Source organism: Dipteris shenzhenensis, chromosome 5, assembly GCF_047967505.1.
Source record: "Dipteris shenzhenensis isolate YYH24624 ecotype China chromosome 5, Dip_SZ_1.0, whole genome shotgun sequence".
Lineage (NCBI taxonomy): Eukaryota > Viridiplantae > Streptophyta > Polypodiopsida > Gleicheniales > Dipteridaceae > Dipteris > Dipteris shenzhenensis.
This window is the reverse complement of record NC_141600.1, coordinates 25662999-25688530: the sequence shown is the minus strand read 5'-3', so window position 1 is coordinate 25688530 and position 25532 is coordinate 25662999. Positions and strand designations below refer to the sequence as shown.

At 42.4% G+C, this 25532-nt stretch overlaps 1 protein-coding gene across 1 annotated transcript; it reads left to right on the top strand.

Annotated features, from left to right (window-relative positions):
* The first annotated feature begins 22359 nt into the window (after positions 1–22359).
* On the top strand, positions 22360–23501 carry LOC147901796 (germin-like protein 9-3). The gene is made up of 2 exons (XM_087374374.1): positions 22360–22482; positions 22548–23501. Exons 1-2 carry the CDS (start codon positions 22360–22362, stop codon positions 23499–23501), a joined length of 1077 nt encoding a protein of 358 aa, XP_087230500.1.
* The last annotated feature ends 2031 nt before the right edge of the window (positions 23502–25532 follow it).

The window sequence follows — 25532 nt, the reverse complement described above, 5'->3', positions numbered from 1 at the left end:
CGCAGAAGTTTTGCTATTTGCCCTTGTGAGGCATTTGCTGTGTTTACAGGTTGCTGTTGCAATTCGTGATTTGTAAAATGTCTGAGAATCTGTCTACCATTGTCAGTGAGAAGCTTGACAAGAACAACTTCCAAGCATGGAAGTTCAGGATGACAAACTTCCTTATGGGAAAGGGAGTTTGGGATTACATCAGTGGTGAAACTACAGAACCAGTTTTGGGTGCTGCTCCTACTCCTGCTGAATTGAAGGCCTTTAAAGAATGGCATGAAAAAGCCAGAAAATGCCTGTATTGGCTGTCTGTTAGCATTTCAGATTCTATGATTGTGCATATACAGGATGTAGAGACGCCTAAGGAGGCATGGGACACATTGGTGAAGCTGTATAGCACAAATACCAAAGCACGAAAGATGCAGCTAAAGCAGGAGTTGCACAATGTGCAAAGGAAAAATCTGAATATAAATGAGTATTCCTTGAAGGTGAAAGGCCTTGCAGATTCTCTTGCCTCCATTGGAGCACCTGTTGATGATGAGGACTTAGTGTCTGTGACCTTGAATGGTCTTGGGAAAGATTATGCACAGTTTCGGACATCCATTGGAGTCCGTGAAACATTTCCTGATTTTCAGGAACTTATTGCTCTCTTGCTGAGTGAAGAACAAAGGAATGGTGGTTCAGCCACCTCAACTTCTCAAGAGACTGCTTTCTACTCGAATACAGGTAGAGGCAGGGGTAGAGGAAGAGGCCGTTTTGGTGGCCGTGCAGGAAATCAGAACCAACAGCAACAACAGGAAAACCAGTCCTATGGAGGAGGACGTGGTAGTTCTAGAGGCAGGGGGAGCCAAAGAGGCCGTGGTTCATGGCAAAGGAACCAGCAAGTAAATAGCAGCACAAAATGCTATTATTGTGGAAAGCCTGGACACAAGGAGAATACATGCTATTAAAAACAGAATGACATCAAAAGTGGGAAGTTGCAGCAAAGCAACTATGCATCATCAAGTGGGCATGGTGACGACAGAAATGAGCACCTTTTTGTGATGCAGCATATGGTTAACTCCATGTCAGGAGATGCTGCAGCTTGCAATGATGTTTGGTATGTTGATTCAGGTGCCTCTAACCACATGACCAGTCATGGTGAGTGGTTTCATGATGTTAGAAATTTGGATAAGCCAGGTTATGTTGAAACAGGTGATGATACTGCGCACCCAATTACGCAGGTTGGTAAAGTGCCATTGGCTATGCAGGATGGCAAAACGAAGTACTTGGCAGATGTACTTCATGTTCCAAAAATCACTAAGAACCTGGTTTCAGTTGGCCAGATGGTTGAGCAAGGTCTGCAGGTTAGATTTAATCCTGATGGATGTTTTGTTGAGGACTTGAAAAATAAGTGCCGTTTGGTTGCGAAAGGCAATAAAAATGGCAGAATGTTCACCTTGGATGTTGATATGCCTGAGGTAAAAGCTGCTATGTTTGCGCATGGGAGAGGTGTCATTGCAGATTTTGAGATATGGCACAAGCGCATTGGGCATGTGAATATACAAAGGCTGAAATCTATGCAAATGAAAAACATTGTTGCAGGTTTGCCTAAATTCAGAGTTGAGGGAATGCAAAAGGTATGTGAAGCATGCCAAATGGGTAAGCAGGCCAGACATGCATTTCCCAAAAATGCTAAGGTGAGCAGAAGACCTTTGGAAGTGATCCATTCAGATGTTTGGACAACCAAAGCTGCTTCTATTCGTGGATGCCATTATTATGTGACGTTTATTGATGACTACACTAGGAAGGTGTGAATTTATTTTATGAAGCACAAAAGTGAAGTGTTCAGCCATTTCAAGGCTTTTAAGGCCATGGTTGAAAAAGAGAAAGGTGTGCATATTAAAGTGCTAAGATCTGATGGAGGGGGAGAGTACTTCTCAGAAGAATTTAGTGAATATCTGAAAGAACAGGGAATTCAAAGGAAGTACTCATGCAGGTCTACCCCTCAGCAGAATGGGGTTGCAGAAAGGAAGAACAGGCATATTGCAGAAGTAGGACGGGCGATCCTAAATGAGAAAAACATGCCTGATTATTATTGGGCTGAAGCAGTAGCAACTGCTGTTTATATTATGAACAGAACCCCCACTGCAGCTGTCCATGGCATGACGCCTGAAGAAATGTATACAGGCCAAAAACCAGATATTTCTCACTTGAAGGTATTTGGTTGCATAGCTTATGTTCATGTTCCTGATGAGAAGAGAACAAAGCTGGATCCAAAGGCAGAAAAATGCATCTTTATTGGATATGCTCTGCACCAGAAAGGGTATCGCTGTTATAACCCTTCCACGCGCAAAATGCAAGTGAGCAGAGATGTTGTTTTTGATGAAATGAGCAGCTGGTATGCACCAACTGTTATGGTAGGAGATGCAGATGCAGGAAATGGGAATGCTGCAATAAATCCAGAGCAGCAATCTCAAGCCTTGAGTGGACCCAGAGAGTCCTCTACTAGTGGATCTAATGCATGGACAGGGAGATTGAGATCTAGTGAATCGTCACATAGCAGTCCTGATAGTGTTGTGCAGGTATCACATAAGGGAAAAGAAAAAGTGGACCATGCTCCAGTGTTTGATGTGTCTGCTGGTAGCTCTCATGTTGATGGAGAGTCAAGTGGCTCTGAAATGAGCCTTGATGAGGAACTTGGGATTCCTTCTGTTGTTACACCTGGTGCAAGGAAAAGCAGGCATGATTTAAAGACTCCTGCAACTGATCCAGTTGTACGGAGGTCCACTCGTATTAAGTATCCAGTTGATAGGCTGAGATATGATGGGTATACAGCACATCACTATGCTTATATGGTCAAGGTTCTAGAGGAGCCAGAGCCCACATGTTTTGAGGATGCAGCAGGGCATAAAAATTGGGAAGCAGCTATGGATGAAGAGATGGCTGCCTTGGATGCAAACCACACTTGGGATTTGATGCCTTTGCCTCATGATAAGAAGGCTATTGGCTGCAAGTGGGTTTACAAAGTAAAGCACAATGCTGATGGGTCTGTTAGCAGGTACAAGGCAAGATTGGTTGCCAAAGGTTTTGCACAGACATATGGAATTGACTATGAGGAAACTTTCAGCCCAGTTGCAAGGATGGCAACCATGAGAGCAGTAATTGCTATGGCTGCTGCAAAGGGATGGTCTTTGCATCAGATGGATGTGAAAAATGCCTTCTTGCATGGTGATTTGCAGGAAGAGGTTTATATGATGCAGCCGGAAGGTTATGAGGATAATTCACATCCCGATTTTGTATGCAGGTTGTGCAAAGCCTTGTATGGCTTAAAACAGGCGCCGAGGGCATGGTCAAACAAGATAGGGCAATATCTTGTCGCTATTGGATTTCAGATTTCCAATTCAGATTTTTCACTTTATGTGAAAAGGACAAACAGAGGGATTGTGCTTATAGTCATCTATGTTGATGACTTGATTATTACAGGTGATAGTGATGTAGACATTAATGAAGTGAAGCTACTGTTGAAGCAGAAATTTGAGATGAAGGATTTGGGAGAGCTGCGTTACTTCTTGGGCATTGAGGTTATTAGATCCCCGAGTGGGATATGGCTATTGCAAAGGCAATACGGTTTGGACATGCTGTCCAAATATGGGATGACAGGCTGTAAGCCTATTTCTGTTCCATTGGAGCAGAATGTGAAGCTCAATGCAGAGACAGGTGAGCTTCTTGAAGATATTACTATGTACAGGCGCATAGTAGGTAGCTTGATATACATGACTATAACCAGACCAGATTGGAGCTATGCTGTGGGGCTGGTGAGTCAGTTTATGCAGGCACCGAGGAAGCCACATTTGGATGCGGCTAGGCGCATACTACGGTATGTGAAGTCCACATTGCATTATGGACTGTTTTATGAAGCTGGGTGTGCATTACAGGTACATGGATACACAGATGCTGACTGGGCTGGTAGTGTCTCAGACAGGAGATCTACTAGTGGTTTTATGTTTTCCCTTGGGAGTGGTGCCATCAGTTGGAGCAGCAAGAAGCAGCCAACAGTTGCCTTGTCGAGCACAGAGGCTGAGTACAGGGGTGCAGCAATGGCTGCATGTGAGGTAGCTTGGTTACGGAAGCTACTTGCAGATATGGGACAGTCAATTCATGCAGCAGTTGTCATTCATTGTGACAACATTAGCAGCATCATGCTTGCTAATAACCCAGTTTATCATGCTAGAACGAAGCACATTGAGGTGCATTATCACTTTGTGAGAGAGAAGGTTCTAGCTGGTGAGATTGATCTTGTCTATGTCAGCACTGAGGAGCAGGTGGCTGATATTTTTACGAAGGCATTGGGTACCGAGAAGCTTCGCAGATTTAGGAGCTTGCTTGGTGTACGTGAGATGGATTTGAGCTTGAGGGGGAGTGTTGAGATATCAAGCTCTACCCCCGATACATCTCCTGGATGACTATCATTTATGTCACCGCCTATGTTAGTTGTACTCGTGGTGTAGTTAGACTACCACGTATGTTTTTGGTTTGGGTTCACATATGAACCACGTATTCTAGGTTTGACATATAGGGTATTTTCCTCTTCTATTGTATTGTTGTTGTGTGCAAAAGTGAAGAAAGGCTTCACCCTCCAACCTTGTGTCCTCTCTCTCTTTTGTGTGTTGTGAAGAAAGCTGAACTTGAGTCTCCTATCTCTCTCCCTCATTCTTTACATGCACTGTTTCAGATTGAGAGGCCCTTCGCGGTGTGGCGAGAGCGCAGTATATGCTGCGGGTAAGGACAAAGCCCTGGGTGACTTTATTTTTTTTATTTGAGGCTGTTTTGGGGCCCGTTTTGAAGGCGGAAGTTCTTCGCAGGCACTCAGAAAAAGGCCCTGTTTTTCGCTGTGCGACCACTGCGCGGCTAGTCGGTGGAAAGGTGCCACAGAAATTGCATCGTATGCCTGTGTGCAAAGATATTGGGAGTTGCAGATTCATGCATGTTGCCTGTTGATGCAAAATCGTCACTAGGAAGTGACTGTGTGGTGAAATACCACTTTCGTCAGTGTTGCAGATCTGCCCCTGTGAGGCTTTTTGCAGAAGTTTTGATATTTGCCCTTGTGAGGCATTTGCTATGTTTATAGGTTGCTGTTGAAATTCGTGATTTGTAAAATGTCTGAGAATCTGTCTACCATTGTCAGTGAGAAGCTTGACAAGAACAACTTCCAAGCATGGAAGTTCAGGATGACAAACTTCCTTATGGGAAAGGGAGTTTGGGAGTACATCAGTGGTGAAACTGCAGAACCAGTTTTGGGTGCTGCTCCCACTCCTGCTGAATTGAAGGCCTTTAAAGAATGGCATGAAAAAGCCAGAAAATGCCTGTATTGGCTCTCTGTTAGCATTTCAGATTCTATGATTGTGCATATACAGGATGCAGAGACGCCTAAGGAGGCATGGGATACATTGGTGAAGCTGTATAGCACAAATACCAAAGCACGAAAGATGCAGCTAAAGCAGGAGTTGCACAATTTGCAAAGGAAAAATCTGAATATAAATGAGTATTCCTTGAAGGTGAAAGGCCTTGCAGATTCTCTTGCCTCCATTGGAGCACCTGTTGATGATGAGGACTTAGTGTCTGTGACCTTGAATGGTCTTGGGAAAGATTATGCACAGTTTCGGACATCCATTGGAGTCCGTGAAACATTTCCTGATTTTCAGGAACTTATTGCTCTCTTGCTGAGTGAAGAGCAAAGGAATGGTGGTTCAGCCACCTCAACTTCTCAAGAGACTGCTTTCTACTCAAATACAGGTAGAGGCAGGGGTAGAGGAAGAGGCCGTTTTGGTGGCTGTGCAGGAAATCAGAACCAACAGCAACAACAGGAAAACCAGTCCTATGGAGGAGGACGTGGTAGTTCTAGAGGCAGGGGGAGCCAAAGAGGCCGTGGTTCATGGCAAAGGAACCAGCAAGTAAATAGCAGCACAGAATGCTATTATTGTGGAAAGCCTGGACACAAGGAGAATACATGCTATAAAAAGCAGAATGACATCAAAAGTGGGAAGTTGCAGCAAAGCAACTATGCATCATCAAGTGGGCATGGTGACGACAGAAATGAGCACCTTTTTGTGATGCAGCATATGGTTAACTCCATGTCAAGAGATGCTGCAGCTTGCAATGATGTTTGGTATGTTGATTCAGGTGCCTCTAACCACATGACCAGTCATGGTGAGTGGTTTCATGATGTTAGAAATCTGGATAAGCCAGGTTATGTTGAAACAGGTGATGATACTGCGCACCCAATTACGCAGGTTGGTAAAGTGCCATTGGCTATGCAGGATGGCAAAACGAAGTACCTGGCAGATGTACTTCATGTTCCAAAAATCACTAAGAACCTGGTTTCAGTTGGCCAGATGGTTGAGCAAGGTCTGCAAGTTAGATTTAATCCTGATGGATGCTTTGTTGAGGACTTGAAAAATAAGTGCCGCTTGGTTGCGAAAGGCAACAAAAATGGCAGAATGTTCACCTTGGATGTTGATATGCCTGAGGTGAAAGCTGCTATGTTTGCGCATGGGAGAGGTGTCATTGCAGATATTGAGATATGGCACAAGCGCATTGGGCACGTGAATATACAAAGGCTGAAATCTATGCAAACGAAAAACATTGTTGCAGGTTTGCCTAAATTCAGAGTTGAGGGAATGCAAAAGGTATGTGAAGCATGCCAAATGGGTAAGCAGGCCAGACATGCATTTCCCAAAAATGCTAAGGTGAGAAGAAGACCTTTGGAAGTGATCCATTCAGATGTTTGGACAACCAAAGCTGCTTCTATTGGTGGATGCCATTATTATGTGACGTTTATTGATGACTACACTAGGAAGGTGTGGATTTATTTTATGAAGCACAAAAGTGAAGTGTTCAGCCATGTCAAGGCTTTTAAGGCCATGGTTGAAAAAGAGAAAGGTGTGTATATTAAAGTGCTAAGATCTGATGGAGGGGGAGAGTACTTTTCAGAAGAATTTTGTGAATATCTGAAAGAACAGGGAATTCAAAGGAAGTACTCATGCAGGTCTACCCCTCAGCAGAATGGGGTTGCAGAAAGGAAGAACAGGCATATTGCAGAAGTAGGATGGGCGATCCTAAATGAGAAAAACATGCCTGATTATTTTTGGGCTGAAGCAGTAGCAACTGTTGTTTATATTATGAACAGAACCCCCACTGCAACTGTCCATGGCATGACGCCTGAAGAAATGTATACAGGCCAAAAACCAGATATTTCTCACTTGAAGGTATTTGGTTGCATAGCTTATGTTCATGTTCCTGATGAGAAGAGAACAAAGCTGGATCCAAAGGCAGAAAAATGCATCTTTATTGGATATGCTCTGCACCAGAAAGGGTATCGCTGTTATAACCCTTCCACGCGCAAAATGCAAGTGAGCAGAGATGTTGTTTTTGATGAAATGAGCAGCTGGTATGCACCAACTGTTATGGTAGGAGATGCAGATGCAGGAAATGGGAATGCTGCAATAAATGCAGAGCAGCAATCTCAAGCCTTGAGTGGACCCAGAGAGTCCTCTACTAGTGGATCTAATGCATGGACAGGGAGATTGAGATCTAGTGAATCGTCACATGGCAGCCCTGATAGTGTTGTGCAGGTATCACATAAGGGAAAAGAAAAAGTAGACCATGCTCCAGTGTTTGATGTGTCTGCTGGTAGCTCTCATGTTGATGGAGAGTCAAGCGGCTCTGAAATGAGCCTTGATGAGGAACTTGGGATTCCTTCTATTGTTACACCTGGTGCAAGGAAAAGCAGGCATGATTTAAAGACCCCTGCAACTGATCCAATTGTACAGAGGTCCACTCGTATTAAGTATCCAGTTGACAGGTTGAGATATGATGGGTATACAGCACATCACTATGCTTATATGGTCAAGGTTCTAGAGGAGCTAGAGCCCACATGTTTTGAGGATGCAGCAGGGCATAAAAATTGGGAAGCAGCTATGGATGAAGAGATGGCTGCCTTGGATGCAAACCACACTTGGGATTTGATGCCTTTGCCTCATGATAAGAAGGCTATTGGCTGCAAGTGGGTTTACAAAGTAAAGCACAATGCTGATGGGTCTGTTAGCAGGTACAAGGCAAGATTGGTTGCGAAAGGCTTTGCGCAGACATATGGAATTGTCTATGAGGAAACCTTCAGCCCAGTTGCAAGGATGGCAACCGTGAGAGCAGTAATTGCTATGGCTGCTGCAAAGGGATGGTCTTTGCATCAGATGGATGTGAAAAATTCCTTCTTGCATGGTGATTTGCAGGAAGAGGTTTATATGATGCAGCCAGAAGGTTATGAGGATAATTCACACCTCGATTTTGTATGCAGGTTGCGCAAAGCCTTGTATGGCTTAAAACAGGCGCTGAGGGCATGGTCAGACAAGATAGGGCAATATCTTGTCACTATTGGATTTCAGATTTCCAATTCAGATTTTTCACTTTATGTGAAAAGGACAAACAGAGGGATTGTGCTTGTAGTCATCTATGTTGATGACTTGATTATTACAGGTGATAGTGATGCAGACATTTATGAAGTGAAGCTACTGTTGAAGCAGAAATTTGAGATGAAGGATTTGGGAGAGCTGCGTTACTTCTTGGGCATTGAGGTTATTAGATCCCCGAGTGGGATATGGCTGTTGCAAAGGTAATACGGTTTGGACATGCTGTCCAAATATAGGATGACAGGCTGTAAGCCTATCTCTGTTCCATTGGAGCAGAATGTGAAGCTCAATGCAGAGACAGGTGAGCTTCTTGAAGATATTACTATGTACAGGCGCATAGTAGGTAGCTTGATTTACATGACTATAACCAGACCAGATTTGAGCTATGCTGTGGGGCTGGTGAGTCAGTTTATGCAGGAACCGAGGAAGCCACATTTGGATGCGACTAGGCGCATACTACGGTATGTGAAGTCCACATTGCATTATGGACTGTTTTATGAAGCTGGGTGTGCATTACAGGTACATGGATACAAAGATGCTGACTGGGCTGGTAGTGTCTCAGACAGGAGATCTACTAGTGGTTTTATGTTTTCCCTTGGGAGTGGTGCCATCAGTTGGAGCAGCAAGAAGCAGCCAACAGTTGCCTTGTCGAGCACAGAGGCTGAGTACAGGGGTGCAGCAATGGCTGCATGTGAGGTAGCTTGGTTACGGAAGCTACTTGCAGATATGGGACAGTCAATTCATGCAGCAGTTGTCATTCATTGTGACAACATTAGCAGCATCATGCTTGCTAATAACCCAGTTTATCATGTAGAACGAAGCACATTGAGGTGCATTATCACTTTGTGAGAGAGAAGGTTCTAGCTGGTGAGATTGATCTTGTCTATGTCAGCACTGAGGAGTAGGTGGCTGATATTTTTACGAAGGCATTGGGTACCGAGAAGCTTCGTAGATTTAGGAGCTTGCTTGGTGTACGTGAGATGGATTTGAGCTTGAGGGGGAGTGTTGAGATATCAAGCTCTACCCCCAATATATCTCCTGGATGACTATCATTTATGTCACCGCCTATGTTAGTTGTACTCGTGGTGTAGTTAGACTGCCACGTATGTTTTTGGTTTGGATTCACATATGAACCACGTATTCTAGGTTTGACATATAGGGTATTTCCCTCTTCTATTGTATTGTTGTTGTGTGCAAAAGTGAAGAAAGGCTTCACCCTCCAACCGTGTGTCCTCTCTCTTTTGTGTGTTGTGAAGAAAGCTGAACTTGAGTCTCCTATCTCTCTCCCTTATTCTTTACATTGCTTTCCTCTTTCAAGTTTGGGAGCAAATCTTTGCAGGTAGCACAGCCGGAAGTGCAAGAGTGCACTGTCTCAGATTGAGACGCCCTTCGCGGTGTGGCGAGAGGGCATTATATGCTGCGGGCAAGGGCAAAGCCCTTGGTGACTTTATTTTTCTGATTCAAGGTCATTTCGGGGCTCATTTTGGAGGCAGAAGTTCTCCACAGGCACTCAGAAAAAGGCCTTGTTTTTGCTGTGCGACCACAGTTCTGTAGGTCGTACCTTAAGGAATGCATAGAGAATCTCTCAGAAAATCAGAGAACAGAGTCTCTTTTTCATTGAACGCTCATGGAAACCACGAATCTTCTCAACACCACATCTTGAGCTCTAGAGATCAAATCTGGGAGCTTTTTCAAGCAAAATGAAGGTGGAGAAGAGCTATACGATGGAAGCTGAAGATGAATGAAGATGCCTCGATGAGAGAACTTGTGCCTTGATGAAAGAAAGGGCTTTTATTCTCTCTGATAGAAATCTCTCTCAATGGAAGATGCCTCACGCAAGGAGGGCTTGACACTCATGAAGGGAGTGGCAGCACCATCGACTCTAATACCATGATAGTGGAAGTGAGAGAGGGAGAGAGATGAGTGCACTTGATATAGCTACCTCTACACTAAGTGTAATAACAATGAACATGAAGATATACATGTGAACCCCTTGGGGTTAGGGTTAGGGTTTACCCCTATGCCCTATGTTAGGGTTTACCCCTATGCCCTATGGTTAGGGTTTACCCCTATGCCCTATGGTTAGGGTTTATCCCTATGCCCTATGTGGATAGTGCAATTTACACTATCTTTAACAAGAAAGAGGAGAAAGAAGATAAGAAGAAAAATATGAAAATATAGGGAATAAGATAGGTTAAAATATAGGGAGAGAGGAATGAGAGAGATTGAGAGAATAGAAGGGGAGAGAGAAAGGAAGAGAGGGAAAGAAGAGAGGGTGGTGAGAAAGAAAGAGACAAAGAAATAGAGTGAGGAAGCAAGAAGAGAGAGAAAGAGAGAGGAAGAGAGAAAGAAAGCAAGAAAGGAAGAGAGAGAGAGAGAGAGAGAAAGGGAGGAAGAGAGAGGAAGAGAGAAAGGAAGAGAAAGGAAGAGAGAGAGAGAGAGAGAGAGAGAGAGAGAGAGAGAGAGAGAGAGGCAATCACCTTGGGTAGGACAACAGAGAACACTTTGGCCCTAGGATTCTTTGGAAAGTGGTCTTATAGTGGGGGTGAGATGATGCAATCCATGTGGTTCTATCCTAATAATGTGGCTCACATGTAGCATCTAAATAAAAGCATTGTAAATCCACCCATAGTGCCACTACAACCATGGCTAGATGACAATGGAGCTAACATGAGCGAGGAGGAACTGATGCATTAAACAAAGGAAGCTAGATGTTGAAGGTCCATGATGTGCAAGCCAATAATGTGGTGTCAGAAAATACTCTCGAGCCTGGTGAGGTTGCATAAGGGAGATACGAAGAAAAAGGAAAACATTTTTTTACATAGCAAATGACAGGAGATCAAGATAGCAATAAATTTGAAAGCTGTGGTTCTGCAGAAGAAATTCATTAATAACTAGAAGGAAGGATGTCATTCAGATTGAAAGTTATGCAACCATTCCTTTTGGAAGTACTTACAATGTGACTATGATCAAGGCTCGACAATGCACATGCATTGACTTTGTCCAAAGGTTTGAGAAAGGGAAGTTCATAGCTTACAAGCATATGTATTTTGTATACACAGTGGCCTTAGGTCTCAATATATGTGTATCCACTAACCACAACTCTCTCCAACAAACCACTTCTAAATTTGGTCTCGTTCAAGAAAAGGCCATAAGGTTGTTTGAGTAGCTGTGTCAAGAAGTTAGTGGATTGCATTTTTTGCGTGGAAATAGTTACAACATGTTTCTATAATTGAAAAACTTTTCGTTCATGCTATGCACAATTTTTGCTAGTTTGGCATTACAATTGTGGCAACTCTTGCCTCTAAAAATATGAAGATGTTGCTCATGGGTGGCTATTTTTTGGATCTTAACAGATCTCCTTGTAGGTCATGTTGTGATTTTGGAAGTGTGCAGATGGAAGGGACGAGTGGAAGCTCGTTAGATGATGCGTCAACGCCCGAGGGTGCAGAATGGCTTATGGAGAGGTTGTATTGTCATTGCACTCATTGCAAGCGAGAAGTACGACATCAATGTCGTACTGTCATGTGCCACTTGTGGATGTATGGGGAGTAGCCCAAACCAGTACCCACTGTTGGTGTTGCACATGGTGATGGATCATCAGTAAGTCAATGCTATTTGAGTTTGTGATTAATATTGGATACCATTATGACACGAAACCTTGAGACAAGATCTTATATTTACACGAAATCTTGAGATAGGATGAGGAGGGTGGCGAGGGTGTGCATATATCTTGACACTTTGAGCAAGACTATAGTCTCCCGGATGTGCCAGATGATGATGAGGGTATGGTGGACATGATGGATTCTATTTTCAAGGGCACTACATCACATGTACACGTGATGTCAGAGTCTGAGGTCAATATGCGAGAGTTGCAATCAACACAGTTGTACGAGGGTAGTAGGATGTCTAAACTACGGGCTTGTCTCTCAATCTTGAATCTGCAAGCAAACTATGGGTGCTCGGATACAAGTGTCTCTGCCTTAATGAGGTTAGCTCATGCATTAATTTGACTCATTATTTGGATATTGCTTGTTTTGAGAATCATCATGTATGTTTGAGAATCATCATTATTTGAAGCCTACGTATGTTTGAATTATGACTCTCTTTTATCATTCTCTCTTTTATCCTCTCTTTTCGTCTCTTTTCTCCTCTTTTTCTCTCTTATCTCCTCTTTTTCTCTGTCTTTTTTCTCCTCTCTTTTCTCCTTTTTCTCCTCTCTTTTCTCCTTTTTCTCCTCTCTTTTCTCTCTTTTTTCTCCTCTCTTTTCCTCTCTTTTCCTTTCTCTTTCCTTCTCTTTTTTCCCACGTGAAGCTTCAATAGCCTACCATTGAGGAAACAAATACAAACCTCTGTCACTCTAATTCAAAGAATGCAGGAGTTTGTAAATGTTTGCTAAATGTCATGCTGTAGGATTCTAAGCTTAATGCTCAATGTCTTACAGGTATTCTAAGCTATATTCTAATATGGACGTGTACATGGCACCTTTGATAGAGGAGTTACATATCTTATGGAGAGGAGTGCGGATCTTTGATAATTCCAGAGCTCCTAGACATACCAATGATATTTTAGTCAGGGGTATCTTGATGTGGACCATGCATGACTACCCAGGATATGGAGAGTGCGCAGGTACGTGATTGTGTCTTTTCATGTATAATATAGGATTATGCTTTTATGTCTCTCTTTCACACGCATGTCTTATACTAACACATCTCAGGGGGGTCACTATGTATAAACCCTTTATATCACGTGCGTGCAAGGCCTATATTTAAAATCCCTTATCTGTAAATTTTTTCATTAATAAAATGTACCCCTTTTCTATACAAATCTGTAAAAATTTTCCAAAACTATTTTAAATAGTCCCTTATGTATATTTATTTATGTAAATTTTAGAAATAGAAAATATCCTTCTGTTGAACTCACGTGATAGGGTTACATATGATGAGTAACCCCCCTGAGTAACACATTCATGCACACGTGTAGGACTTTTTGCAAGTGGGTACCATGCTTGTCCTATTTGTGGACCGGGTTTGAAATCGCTTGCACGATACTCCAAACATATGAGGAAAAATGTTTATGAAGGTCATGCTCGATAACTTCTGCTAGACCATCTTGTGCGTGGAGGTCAGCTTGATCCACCACCACCATATTTGAAGGCATGACTGGATTCAGGCTTGGAGGGCAAATGGAGAGGAACCTCCTCGTGGTATGAAGAGGCTATCGATCTTTCACAAGCTTCCTTATTGGGATTAGTTACAAATCAATCATCTCTTGGATCCCATACATATCTTCAAGAATGTGGGGGCTACTATTTGGGCACACTTGGTTGGTTCCAAAGACTCAAGAGGAGTGCGAGAAGACTTATGTGCTATGAATAGGATGTCTCGTTTGTGGCCCCAAGTGCATGCTTCGAGAAAAGTTATCCTCCCGAAAGTAACATAGATCCTCCACCCAAGAGAGGAGGCAGCGGTCAAGGCGGACATTGCCTCTTTCCAAGCACCCATAGGGTACATGCATTGCTTAAAAGGAGCATTTTCAAAGGACAATAAGCGTAGTGGCTCAAGTCCCATGATTGGCACAAGGTCTGACAAGTATTCTAAGTTGTTGGATTAGTGTACCAATAATCCTGATGCGTTTGTGTAATTATGATTACGTTATATTATTGACATGACTTCTTTGTTGCTTTGATAGTTCATCCTCCCAATTACAATAAAAGGGTGCTTACAAGAAGATGTTAGAAATGCTATATTCAAGATCAGTGGTATTGTGAGGTATGCTTTCTATCAAATCGCATTGATTGCATTTTCTTCAATTTAATCTAAATAATCTGTAGACTGATTATGAATATATCTTACATGGGCATGTGAAATAGGTGGATATCTCAAAAAGAGATCTCCATATCGAGCATTGAGAAGGCTAGGGTGGAATCCATCGAAGACGTATGCTTGCTTGAGAAGCACTTTCCCTCGAGCATTATGACAACTCAAGTGCACTTGCTTGTGCACATAGTTGATGAGGTGGCCATTACAGGTACCATTCATAGTCGGCGGATGTTTTTTCTTGAGCGGTTTATGAAAACTTTGAAGGAATTTGTAAGACAAAGAGCAAGACCAGAAGCAAGCATGGAAGAGGGATGGCTTGTGCAAGAGTATTAGTATATATCATGGAGTTTCTTGTATCCATCGATCCCGATATGCCAGAAGCTTGGCATAACAAGGATGATGATCACATTGTTGGCGAGGTTCCCTAAGGAAAAGGGATTGAAATAAAGACGAGCGAAGAGCAAATGGAGAAATTCAATAAGTTTTGTAACCTCAATAGCAAGGAGATGCAGAAGTGGATTGAGAGATATGAAACGGCCAAAGCAAAAAGAATAAATGCAAGGACAAGATTTAGAGTAATGTACAGGAGATCGCAACCATATCCATGGGATCTCGCCCTTCTCCCCACTCAGATGTCACTTGATTGGCTACAACTAGCTCTACATAAAGCCAAACGTGATGGAGAGACAATAAACGAGTGCGAACGAGAGTTATCATTTGGATGTATGATGCATGTAAGTTTCTTACCTCTTGACATAATTAAGTGATTATTTGTTGGCAATATACGCTATAAAATAGATGCATCTTCATTGTTTTAATGATGCTCTTTTGCAGTACAAAAAGTACAGTGCATTATGGTCATATGGATGACATTTTCGCATGGAACGCATCGATTCAAGAGAGTCACGTATGATTGTGGAGTCATGGCTAACTTCACACAAGATAGCCAAGCAAGTGCTTCGGATACCAATCTTCTCTCCTCATAGTTGGATTATTGTGCAACCATAAGCGAAATCTATGAAATTCATTTCAGACGATTTAGTTTCTTCATTTTTTATGTAAAATGGTTTAGAACTATTTACAACAGTCCCCATGCGACAGTGAGAAAAGACAGAAGCGATTTCTTTGCAATAGGCTCCACCAAACTTTGGACCGATGAAAGTGATACTTTTGTTCTTCCCAAGCATTGTGAGCAGGTGCATACTAATGATTTAATTAATTAAAGCTTTGGTTTTAAAAGATCCATTAATACATGTACTTAAGCATAATTTCATATATGTAATTGACGGCATTTGGCACCCATCTTCAATATAGGTGGTTTTTCATCCGGATCGTTTTGATCCAAGATGGTGGTACGTGATCAAGTTGCACCACGAAGTAAGCAAATTTTTGAAGATAGAGATGTGGATATGGAGATGACACTACCAATGCCGGATCCAATTGATCCAGATGGATCTAGCGAAGAAGATGAAGATCATAATATGAGCCAAGAGAAAGATGCGCATAATGACATCGTACGAAGATGGAGATTACGATGTTGACGAAGAAGATGACAATCATCAAGAATCACCACACTTTATTGAAGAAGATGATCAAGTACTCTTAGGTGAACATACGATGCTAGAGTACGACGGTGATATAGGAGATCAACTCGGTATAGAGTTAGAGATAGACTTGTTTGGCGCGTTAGACTTGGCTGAAGCCGTTGATGTAAATGCTCTTCATTGATTTTTTTCATCTCAAACTTGGACATGAATATATGAGCTTCAAAGACTTGATGTACATGCTCTTGTACTTTTATTCTCTCAAAGGATCAAACGTATGAAAAAGAAAAAAAAAATTGTCATTGGGAAAAACTATCTTTTAAGGTCGGTATGAGAAAAAACACTCTCTATAAAACATCGCTATAGGAAGCTGTCTCAGTGTTGCTATATAGTTACCATTCACAAGTTTAATAAGTGTCGCTATATAGCAACCATTTACAAGTCTAATAAAGATCGCTATCTAGCGACGTTCTTTAAACGTTGCTATATAGCAACGTTTACCTAAAGTCACTATATAGTGATCCTTAACAAATCTTGCTTTGATTACCAACGATTAGCGCCCCACGCACACTAATCGTCGATCCTTAAGCATCGGAATAGGATCCGTGTGTAGTAGTGGTTGATAGACAACCTAATTCAAACACAAATACAATCATGTTATTTTCCTTGCATCAAAGGTATCAAATATTTAAAAGTGAGTATTTTTATATGTGTGTACAATACCTGTTCACATTGTTGCAGTCTCATTGCAGTAGTACTAGTGTGTCCTTCTTACTTTGCCAAAACTTTGTGGAGTCAATAGTTACAAAGCCACTTGCATGGTGTTTGATTGTTGCTTAATAATATCTTGGATTATGCCACAATAATCATCCATGGCTCCATTAGCTCCCTCAAAGCTAGCAATGGTGCCGCAATCTTGTGTGTTTCTCTTATCATTGATCCGTTGTGTTCAAAAATGCTTGCCCTCACACCATATAGCATTGAACATAGTACACTACACCAAGACAAAATCAATTCAATAAGCAATCTAAATCATTGAAAGCTCTTAACTTATGCATAACATTCTATATACCGACCTTGCTCATGCATCCCCTAGCATACTCCCATTCTTCCATTGTGATATGCATCCCCTCATCTGTCTCTGCTCTCTCAATTTCGTCAAGTAGCCAATCCACATGAATATCCTTGGAAGTGCTCTTAGATGCTGAGGGTATGGCACACGACATCCATGGTGTGTACGAAAGCTTGTCTTCTTGCCTTTGCATCCTCGTATCTTGTCACCCATCTTTTCATCACATCACTATTAAACATGTTGCCTTGCCATATCTCTTAAGGTTGGTAATTTATTCTCCCTTGGAAGCATTTTACACAATAGCCTGCATGTGAAGACCATAAATGAGAAAAAGCATTCGAGTAATTAACCCACTAGCATAATTCACCATGTTTGCAAAATAGACTTTAAAGCTTACTTGAGTAATGCATTCAAACTTGCATTGCTCTGCAAGTTTAGTAACTCAAGGGAGGCACGTAGAATAGAGAATGTGCACCTCTCAAACAGTGGAGTCGATGTTACAGTAAAAAGATTGTCCTGCTCCATGCTATCATCCCTACTTGAGGATTGATGGACATATAGATCCCGCACCATATCATCAAACACCTCCTCCTCCTCCACGGCCTCATGAGGTAATGGTAGAGGGCTACTATCACCCATCACTCCACGCATTCGTAACGGTCCCTCTTGAAGATCCCACCTCATATCGCTGACGCTTTGCCTCCTCACAATGAGCATAGGGCAACATATGCAGGTGTGGCATTGCATCCTGTATCAAATTAAAATGGGATCATAACTCAAACACATGAACACCCATAGGTATCTCAATCAACCTTAACTCTTTAACACTTACCATGTTTACGGTTACATCCCATTCTCCATAATTTGAGATGTGATTGAGTGTAATTCTACGTGCATGATACATGTTTCCTCGACATCGATCACACATACATTTGATTTTTTGCTCCAACCACATTTCGCGATGGTGGGATACGGAGGGATTCATCCTCATTGGAGCTACTTATTGACGATGAAGACATCCTACATATAAACAACCCAAAAAATTTATTCTTGCATGAGTTGTAAATGTCAAAACTCTATGGAGCATCTAAAAGTGCATCTAACACCACATCTGTACTGTGGAGTCTGTCTATAGGCACGTCTAAAATGTACTTTAGATGCGTTGATAGATGTGCAGATAGACGCGTAGCTGATTTTCGAACCTACTTTTAGTGCGCTTGCTTTCCTTCACATACTTTTAGCATCGTGCGGCTTGCTTTCCTATTAACAGACACAGCTCCGGGCATCCACACTTATCTCCAAGCACCCACACTCATCTCCAGGCTTACACAATCACCCCCAAGCACACAAGAGAAGAAAATAAACAAGGAAGAGAAGAAAGAGAAGCATCTTTGAAGAAGGACAAGAAGCTTCCATACCTCTATTCAAGGTAAGTCTCTTGGTGGTTGATCTTCTTTGGAAGTTGCCCTCTTTGGATTCGTCATCGTCCTTTGTCGTATGCAAGGAACATATATTTTTGGTACTAGTGTTGTTCTTTTTGGGGTCGAGCGCATGTCCTTTTCAATTTCTTTGAAAAAGGCATCTGTTGGAGCGCGTCTATAGACACATCTAACAGTGCATCTGTCTTTTGGAAAAACAGACAACCGTGCCTATAGATGCATCTATAGATGCGCTCTGACAGTCTGTTATGTATTCTTCCCTTTTCCCTTCCTTTTCCTTCTCTTTCCCTTTCCCTTCCCCTTCCCCTTCCCCTTTGCCAAAGGCTCCCACTTCCAAGAAAAGGATTGCATATTGAATGATGGAAATAAGTGATTATATGAATGAAGAAAGGGATTGCATGAATGATGGAAAGGGAAAGCATCCTCTTTTATTCTCTCTTTTTCTCTCTTTTATCCCCACTTTTTCTCTCTTTTTCTCCTCTCTTTTCCTCTCCTTTCTCCTCTCTTTTTTTCTGTTTTCTCTCTCTTTTTCTCTCTTATCTCCTTTCTTTTTTCTCCTCTCTTTTCCTCTATTTTCCTCTCTTTTCTCCTCTCTTTCCTTCTCTCTTTTTCTTTCTTTTATCCCCACTTTTTCTCTCTTTTTCTCCTCTCTTTTCCTCTCCTTTCTCCTCTCTTTCCTTCTCTTTTCTCCTCTCTTTTTCTTTCTTATCTCCTTTCTTTTTTCTCCTCTCTTTTCCTCTATTTTCCTCTCTTTTCTCCTCTCTTTTCTTCTCTCTTTTTCTCTCTCTTATCCCCACTTTTTCTCTCTTTTTCTCCTCTCTTTTCTTCTCCTTTCTCCTCTCTTTCCTTTTCTCTTTTTCGCCATGTGAAGCTTCAATAGCCTCACATTGAGCAAGTAGATACAAACTTCTGTCACTCTAATTCAAAGAATGCAGGAGTCTATAAGTGCTTGCTCAATGTCAGGCTGTCACTCTATTTTTTATTTTGCATCTCGTGACAAGGGCATGCTCAATGGTAATCTTCGTCTTTTATTTTCTTCAGTTCATCATGTGGCCAGGAAGCTCTTCAGCCTCACCAGATCTTCGGGATGCCATCTTTTGGGAGTTATATAACATTTTGGGGCACCCTTCCACTCCTGCGGAGTTATACACATACATGACGGGGGTACTACAAACACCCCCTAGGAGTCCGCAGTACAGACTCCAAACCACCCCAATCCCACACCAGCTGAGATTACCCCAGTGGAGTCAAGACAACCCAGCCAGCTACAGAGCCGAGCCCCTTCTCCCCCCGTGCGGTCAGAAGGTCCTTCTGCCTCGCAGAGCCGCCGATGTACTCCTGTGCCATCGAGAGTCACTTCTCCAACTACGAGTGGCTAGGGTACTCCCGTGCAATCGAGAGTTGCTTCTCCAGCTACGAGTGGCCAGCGTACTAGCTCGACACGACAGGGCAGCAGGTGTAGTAGTAGAGAGAGCGGTGGGGGATGCATGGCATAGTGCTTTGGGGGGGTAGTGGTGGGGACGGGGATGATTCAGATGATGCTGACGTCCCAAAGGGTAATGGTACGATCTTCTATGACATCACTCAGATAGGAGGCATCTTGATGGATGCACGAGGGAAGGACATCATGGCCTTCATGCGCTCTATAATTGCTAACAATTATAGAGATTGCTTTATTCACTACTACAAAGACCAACCAAAAAAGTTGGTTGATGAGACCCTCGTTGCTGTTTGCTCTAGGTATCCCAATCTCCCCAATGTTCAGTTCACAGATAAATGGGCCAAGTCAAAGATTGTTACGATACTTGCCAATAAAAGATCTTCGCTTAAGAGACAGGCACTAGCCGAGATTGCCAGGAGAGAGGGTGGTCAACCACCAAGGGGCCAGCCCCACGCCACTTACAAGGGTGAGTGGAAGAAAGCAATGAAGGCTGTGAAGGATCCAAATGGAGCAATATAGAAGCGTGCATTTTAGAGCAGGGCGAGTTGAATCATGGGAGGCCCAATTTGTAAGTATCAATCTCAAATTATATTGTTTATGTAGTTTATTAGGAGGTTGTTTCTTTGTACTAACCCCTCCATAAATTGTGTCATCTCGCAGCTTGATATCGTGGGCAGGTACCCAGGAGCAGTATATTCGGGCTACTGGAGCGCCCCCCAAGGTATTTAAAAGTAGTTAAATGATGTCAATATTTTAAGTAAAGATTTGATTTTTCATACATTGATACATGTTGTCCCTTGTTTACAGGGCCCTGCGGTTAATCAGGAGGAAGAAGATGAAGAAGAAGGGAGCGAAGAAGGGGGCGAAGAAGGGAGCAAAGAAGCGAGCGAGGACGCGGAGAACTTAGATTAGTTGTAGAAGTAGTGCTAGCTACTCTTTTTTGTACTTGAAGCCACTGCTTGGCTTCGTGCCTCTCTTGTATATACATTCCTCTTATTTTTTGTACTTGAAACCACAGGACATGGCTTGGCTTCATGCTATATGTACATACAAACACTTTTTGAGCTATAAATTAATATACACTCCTTTTATTTTTTTGTCTTTCGATTTCCTTGTGCAACATTCTATCAATGAATTCCTTGTGAACTAAACGTTTTGGAGTTGTAATGTTTTATTCGAAATTGTAATCGTTCGCTATAGACGTGCTTGCAATCGTGCTAATTAAAATGCAGTTGACTGTAAGAATTGAATTGCACAATGTGGAAATGGGATTCTTGTAACTACATAGCATACACAACATACACAACATACACAACATTCTGTTCAACCACACAAAATTCTGCTTTTATTAACAAAAAAGATTCTGTAGAGCATCTATAAGCACGTTTATAAATGCGTCTATGTACGCGTCTCTCTGTTTTCTAAAATTTCTAGCTGAACATGTATTTGTGCGTCTATAGGCGCATCTATAGCTACGTCTGTCTGTTATATAAACGTGCCTATAGATGCAGGTCTATAGGCACGCCAATAGACACGCAAATAGATGGGCCCGTAAGTTTTTTTTAAGTTAAAGAAACGCATCTATGTGCATGTCTATGGGTGCTTTGTCTTGTTGTGTTACTTGCAGGACTAAACCCAACATCCATGGGTACAAACTTGATCGACTTTCTTGGGCATGTGAGTTTGCAATGATTGGTTTTCACTCTCGATCTGGATTAAGAGCTCAAGGGACATATAATTTTGCCATGAAACCAACTCCTACAAATGTGTTTGAGAGACCTGGCATTTGCAAAAAGTTCAGACATATGAGTGGTAAATTAATAGGCATAATTAATCCATAATCAAAAGCCTCAACTTTTGATGATGGATTTAATTAACCTTCTTTCAATTTGTTTTCCAAAACAGGCACCACAACTGTCAGTGCTCTAAAGAGGGGAAGAAATGTTGTTGCTCTTGAGTGTGACACCTTACAGATACAATTTATTGAACAAAGAGTGAGAGCACCAGGAGAGTTGCCAGATGAGTACCAAGAAGTGGGAATGAAGAAGTTACAGAGTCTGATCCAAGGTTTTTTTATGCTTCTGGAGAGCCTCAACCTCCCATTGGTGAACAAGATGTTGGGGAGATTGTAGATATACTTGATTATGAACGAGATGTTCATAATGAGGAGGACGAAACAGTAACCAATACTCTTGATGCTAATCTTGACCAACAAGAGGGAGAGGAACACCAAGAAGAAAGGAAAGTTATGACTTTTTGGCCTTCCCTAAAGGGTAGGTCTTATTGTAGATTTCCACTTAAGAAGTGAAATTGGGATTTCAATTTCAGACATTCTTTGCCCTTTTATGATTGGTCCAAGTTCCAATTGCTATTTTGTTCCCTAGAAATCACATCTTTTTCTCAACTCACACACACACACACTCTCTCTCTCTCCCTCTTTTTTTCTTTCAATTCATTATGTACTACAGTCTTGCCCCATTTTTAAAGCACCATGTCCATTGCACATCGAATTCATCTTATTTTTCTCTTTTTGGGATCTTGGGCAAGCCTTATGAATGATTAAATATCATTCACCTTGTTACGAAACTCGACCCAAAGAAGACTCAATGAAAAGTTACAATAAAGGGGTCTGCACACTAGCCGGCGGACAGCCCGCCCACGTCCACGTGTGGATCATTCTAGAGATATCAGGCTTCATCGAACTTTCTGTCGTTCAAGCCGATCAAATTGTATGTCTCTACATTTTTATTAGTCTGGTCTGAGTAACCAACGCTAAACATGAACCTTACTCGAGGATGGAAACAAACTGGAGTACAGACGGCCAAGTTTCCGGGAATATTATATAAGGCAGCAGTGCTTCAACGTCACTGCAGCACGGCAGTTCTCTTTCCTGGCTCGAAGGGCCAGCATTTTAGACTACAATCTCGGTATAGTGCAGGATTATCATAGCTCCGATCGTTTCACTCAAGCTCTGCTCTTGATTTTTGTATTGAACGACTGTGAAATAACTGTTGTGACAGCTTCGTTAGACTATCCTGTTAGAAATGGTACCAAGCTCAAAAGCTGCTCGTCTGGTCTAACTCCTACATTGTTTGTTACGTGCAGGCTTTCCTTGAAGAGAAGCATGGCCACCTGCATTTCCGTCTGCGGATTCCTCCTCCTTCTTGCTTGTGCGGGGCAGCTCGTAAAAGCGAGCGACCCTGAGCTCCTCTCCGACTTCTCAGTCCCCGCCGGCGTCAATGAAAGTACCCTCGATGGCTGTTACTTCACCTTCGAGGGCTTTCGCGGAGGGGCACACGCTCCTGCCGGATCTTTCAAGCCTATCAAGGCCTTCGTGGATGCCTTCCCTGCCCTCAACGGCCTTGGCATCTCCGCAGCCTTCCTCGAGTTCCAACCGGGCTCCCTCAACCCTCCCCACACTCATCCCCGCGGCACGGAGTTGCTTTACGTGATCGACGGCACCCTCACGGTTGGCTTGGTAGACACCACAAACAAGCTGTTCAATCAAACGCTGCAGAAGGGAGATTTGTTCGTCTTCCCGAAGGGTCTCGTGCACTTCCAGATGAACCCAAGCATGTACACGGAAGCACATGCACTGGCCTCCTTCAGCAGCGCGAGTCCCGGCTTGGTAGTTCTTTCCGATATCTTGTTCGGAGCAGGAATCCCGGACTCTGTTTTGACAAAAGCCTTCGACGTTCCGGATTCAATTGTGAAGCAGCTTGAATCCGCGATTACCAAAAAGAACTAGCGTTCGGGAGTCTTTTGAAATGGAGTAAACTAAGTAACAATAATTTTGGCTCGTTAGCACGGCCTAAGGAATGCTTTACAGGCTGTAAGCGTGATTTCTGTGATTTCAAAATGAGCACCACTATTAGTACAAGAATTGCACAAAGCAATCTTCATTCTCTTATGATTTGGAATTTACATTTTGTGATTCTAGCACCTCGTCTGAATTTATTGTAATGCCGCCATAAAGAGTGACGAGTAGCATGACTTGTACGAGTTTACGACGGGTGAGAGACCCTCTTCGCTGGGTCTCATCGTGTGGATATTCCTAGGGTGCCTTTAAATCAATTCTCAATGAAGCCCTAACAATGCATTTATTTGGGAAATATATTTTTTATACCAATACTCTCTCTCTCTCTCTCTCATACACACACCCAGAGTTGTATTTCCCACATGTGTGCATATGTTCAAGTGTATGTATGCTCATGTACATGTGTACACTGTATACCTATGTGTCTACACATGCATATGTGTGTGTTTGCCTATGTGTGCACATAGGTCATGGTGTGTCTACATAGATGTACATGTGTGTTGAGTCTTTGGCCATGTTTGAGTGTGCACATCTCTAACTACATGTTCATGTGGTCCATGCTTATGTACAGGTGTGTGTATCTTGGGGAGATCTTGTGTGTTTACTCACCCATATAAGCACAAACATACACACATAGAGACAGACATGTATAATAACACCACATGCATACACATAGAGATACACTCACACATGCCTAGAGAATCAACATACATGTGTAGACACATTCTAGGAGACCACATCATCATGGAACAACGTCTCATCAAAGACATTCTATGCATCCTCCATGCTCCCACACTTGGCATATGTATTCAACAAAGCATTACCTACATATACATTTGATTCCAAGCCACTTGACTTGCTTACCATCTTTCAACACTTTTTTCATTAACTTGCAAGCCATCAATGCAGTGATAAAAGTTCTATGATTTTCTATAACACCTTCTTAGCACATCTAGGAAATTGCAAAGACATGCTATGCACACATTTTGCATACATGTCTAGCAAAATTGGATCCAATAAATACATCCAACTCACATCCATGATTCACTATCTGGGAGTGGATGGCTAAGGGGGGATGAATCTTCCTTTCTCTAAGCACGTTGTTTTCACATAGCTTCCATCCACTTGATCCCATTCTTGATCACATAGCTTCCATCCACTCGATCCCATTCTTGCAGGGTTGCGAAGCTATCGCAAGGCTTCAAGGCAACAACAAAAGTTGAAGGTTCATTGGTTGGGCCTCTTTCTAGTGCATTAGTGGATACAACTCCAAATTCCAAAGCCAATGTACCCTCTTCTTGCTAGGCATATCCCAAGATCATGGCAACCCAAGAAACCACATCATGATGAGGCATAACCCTCTTCCATCTGGGCATATCCATGAAACCACATCATGATGAGGCATAACCCTCTCATAACCCAAGATCATGGTAGGGCCATGAAACCACATCATGATCAACAAAGGCATGACAAGCGTCCTCTATGCTTCCACATTTCACATAAGTATCCACCAAAGAGGTACCTACAAATGAATATGACTCAAAGCCACTCATTAGTAATTTGGTGCCTATAGCTCCAAAGCCCACACACCATCTACCTTTTGGGCATACACCATATCACGATGCACCATCACATCAAAGACATGATGTGCATCCTCCATGCTCTCACATTTTGCATACATGCCCAATAAAATGATTCGAACAAATACATATGAATCAGATCCACGATTCACTACATGGGACTGTATAGCTCTATCTTTCTCTAGGCACCCTATTTTCACATAGCTTCCAACCACTTGATCCCATTCTTGTAGTGCTACTAACCATTGTAAGAAGATTTCAAAGCAGTAACAAAAGTTCAATCATTTGGTTGAAACCCTTTTCAGTGCATCGGTGCATACCCTTTTCAGTCTGCAGTCTAATGTGGCATGCCTCCTTTGATCATAGTGCCTCTACTTCAATA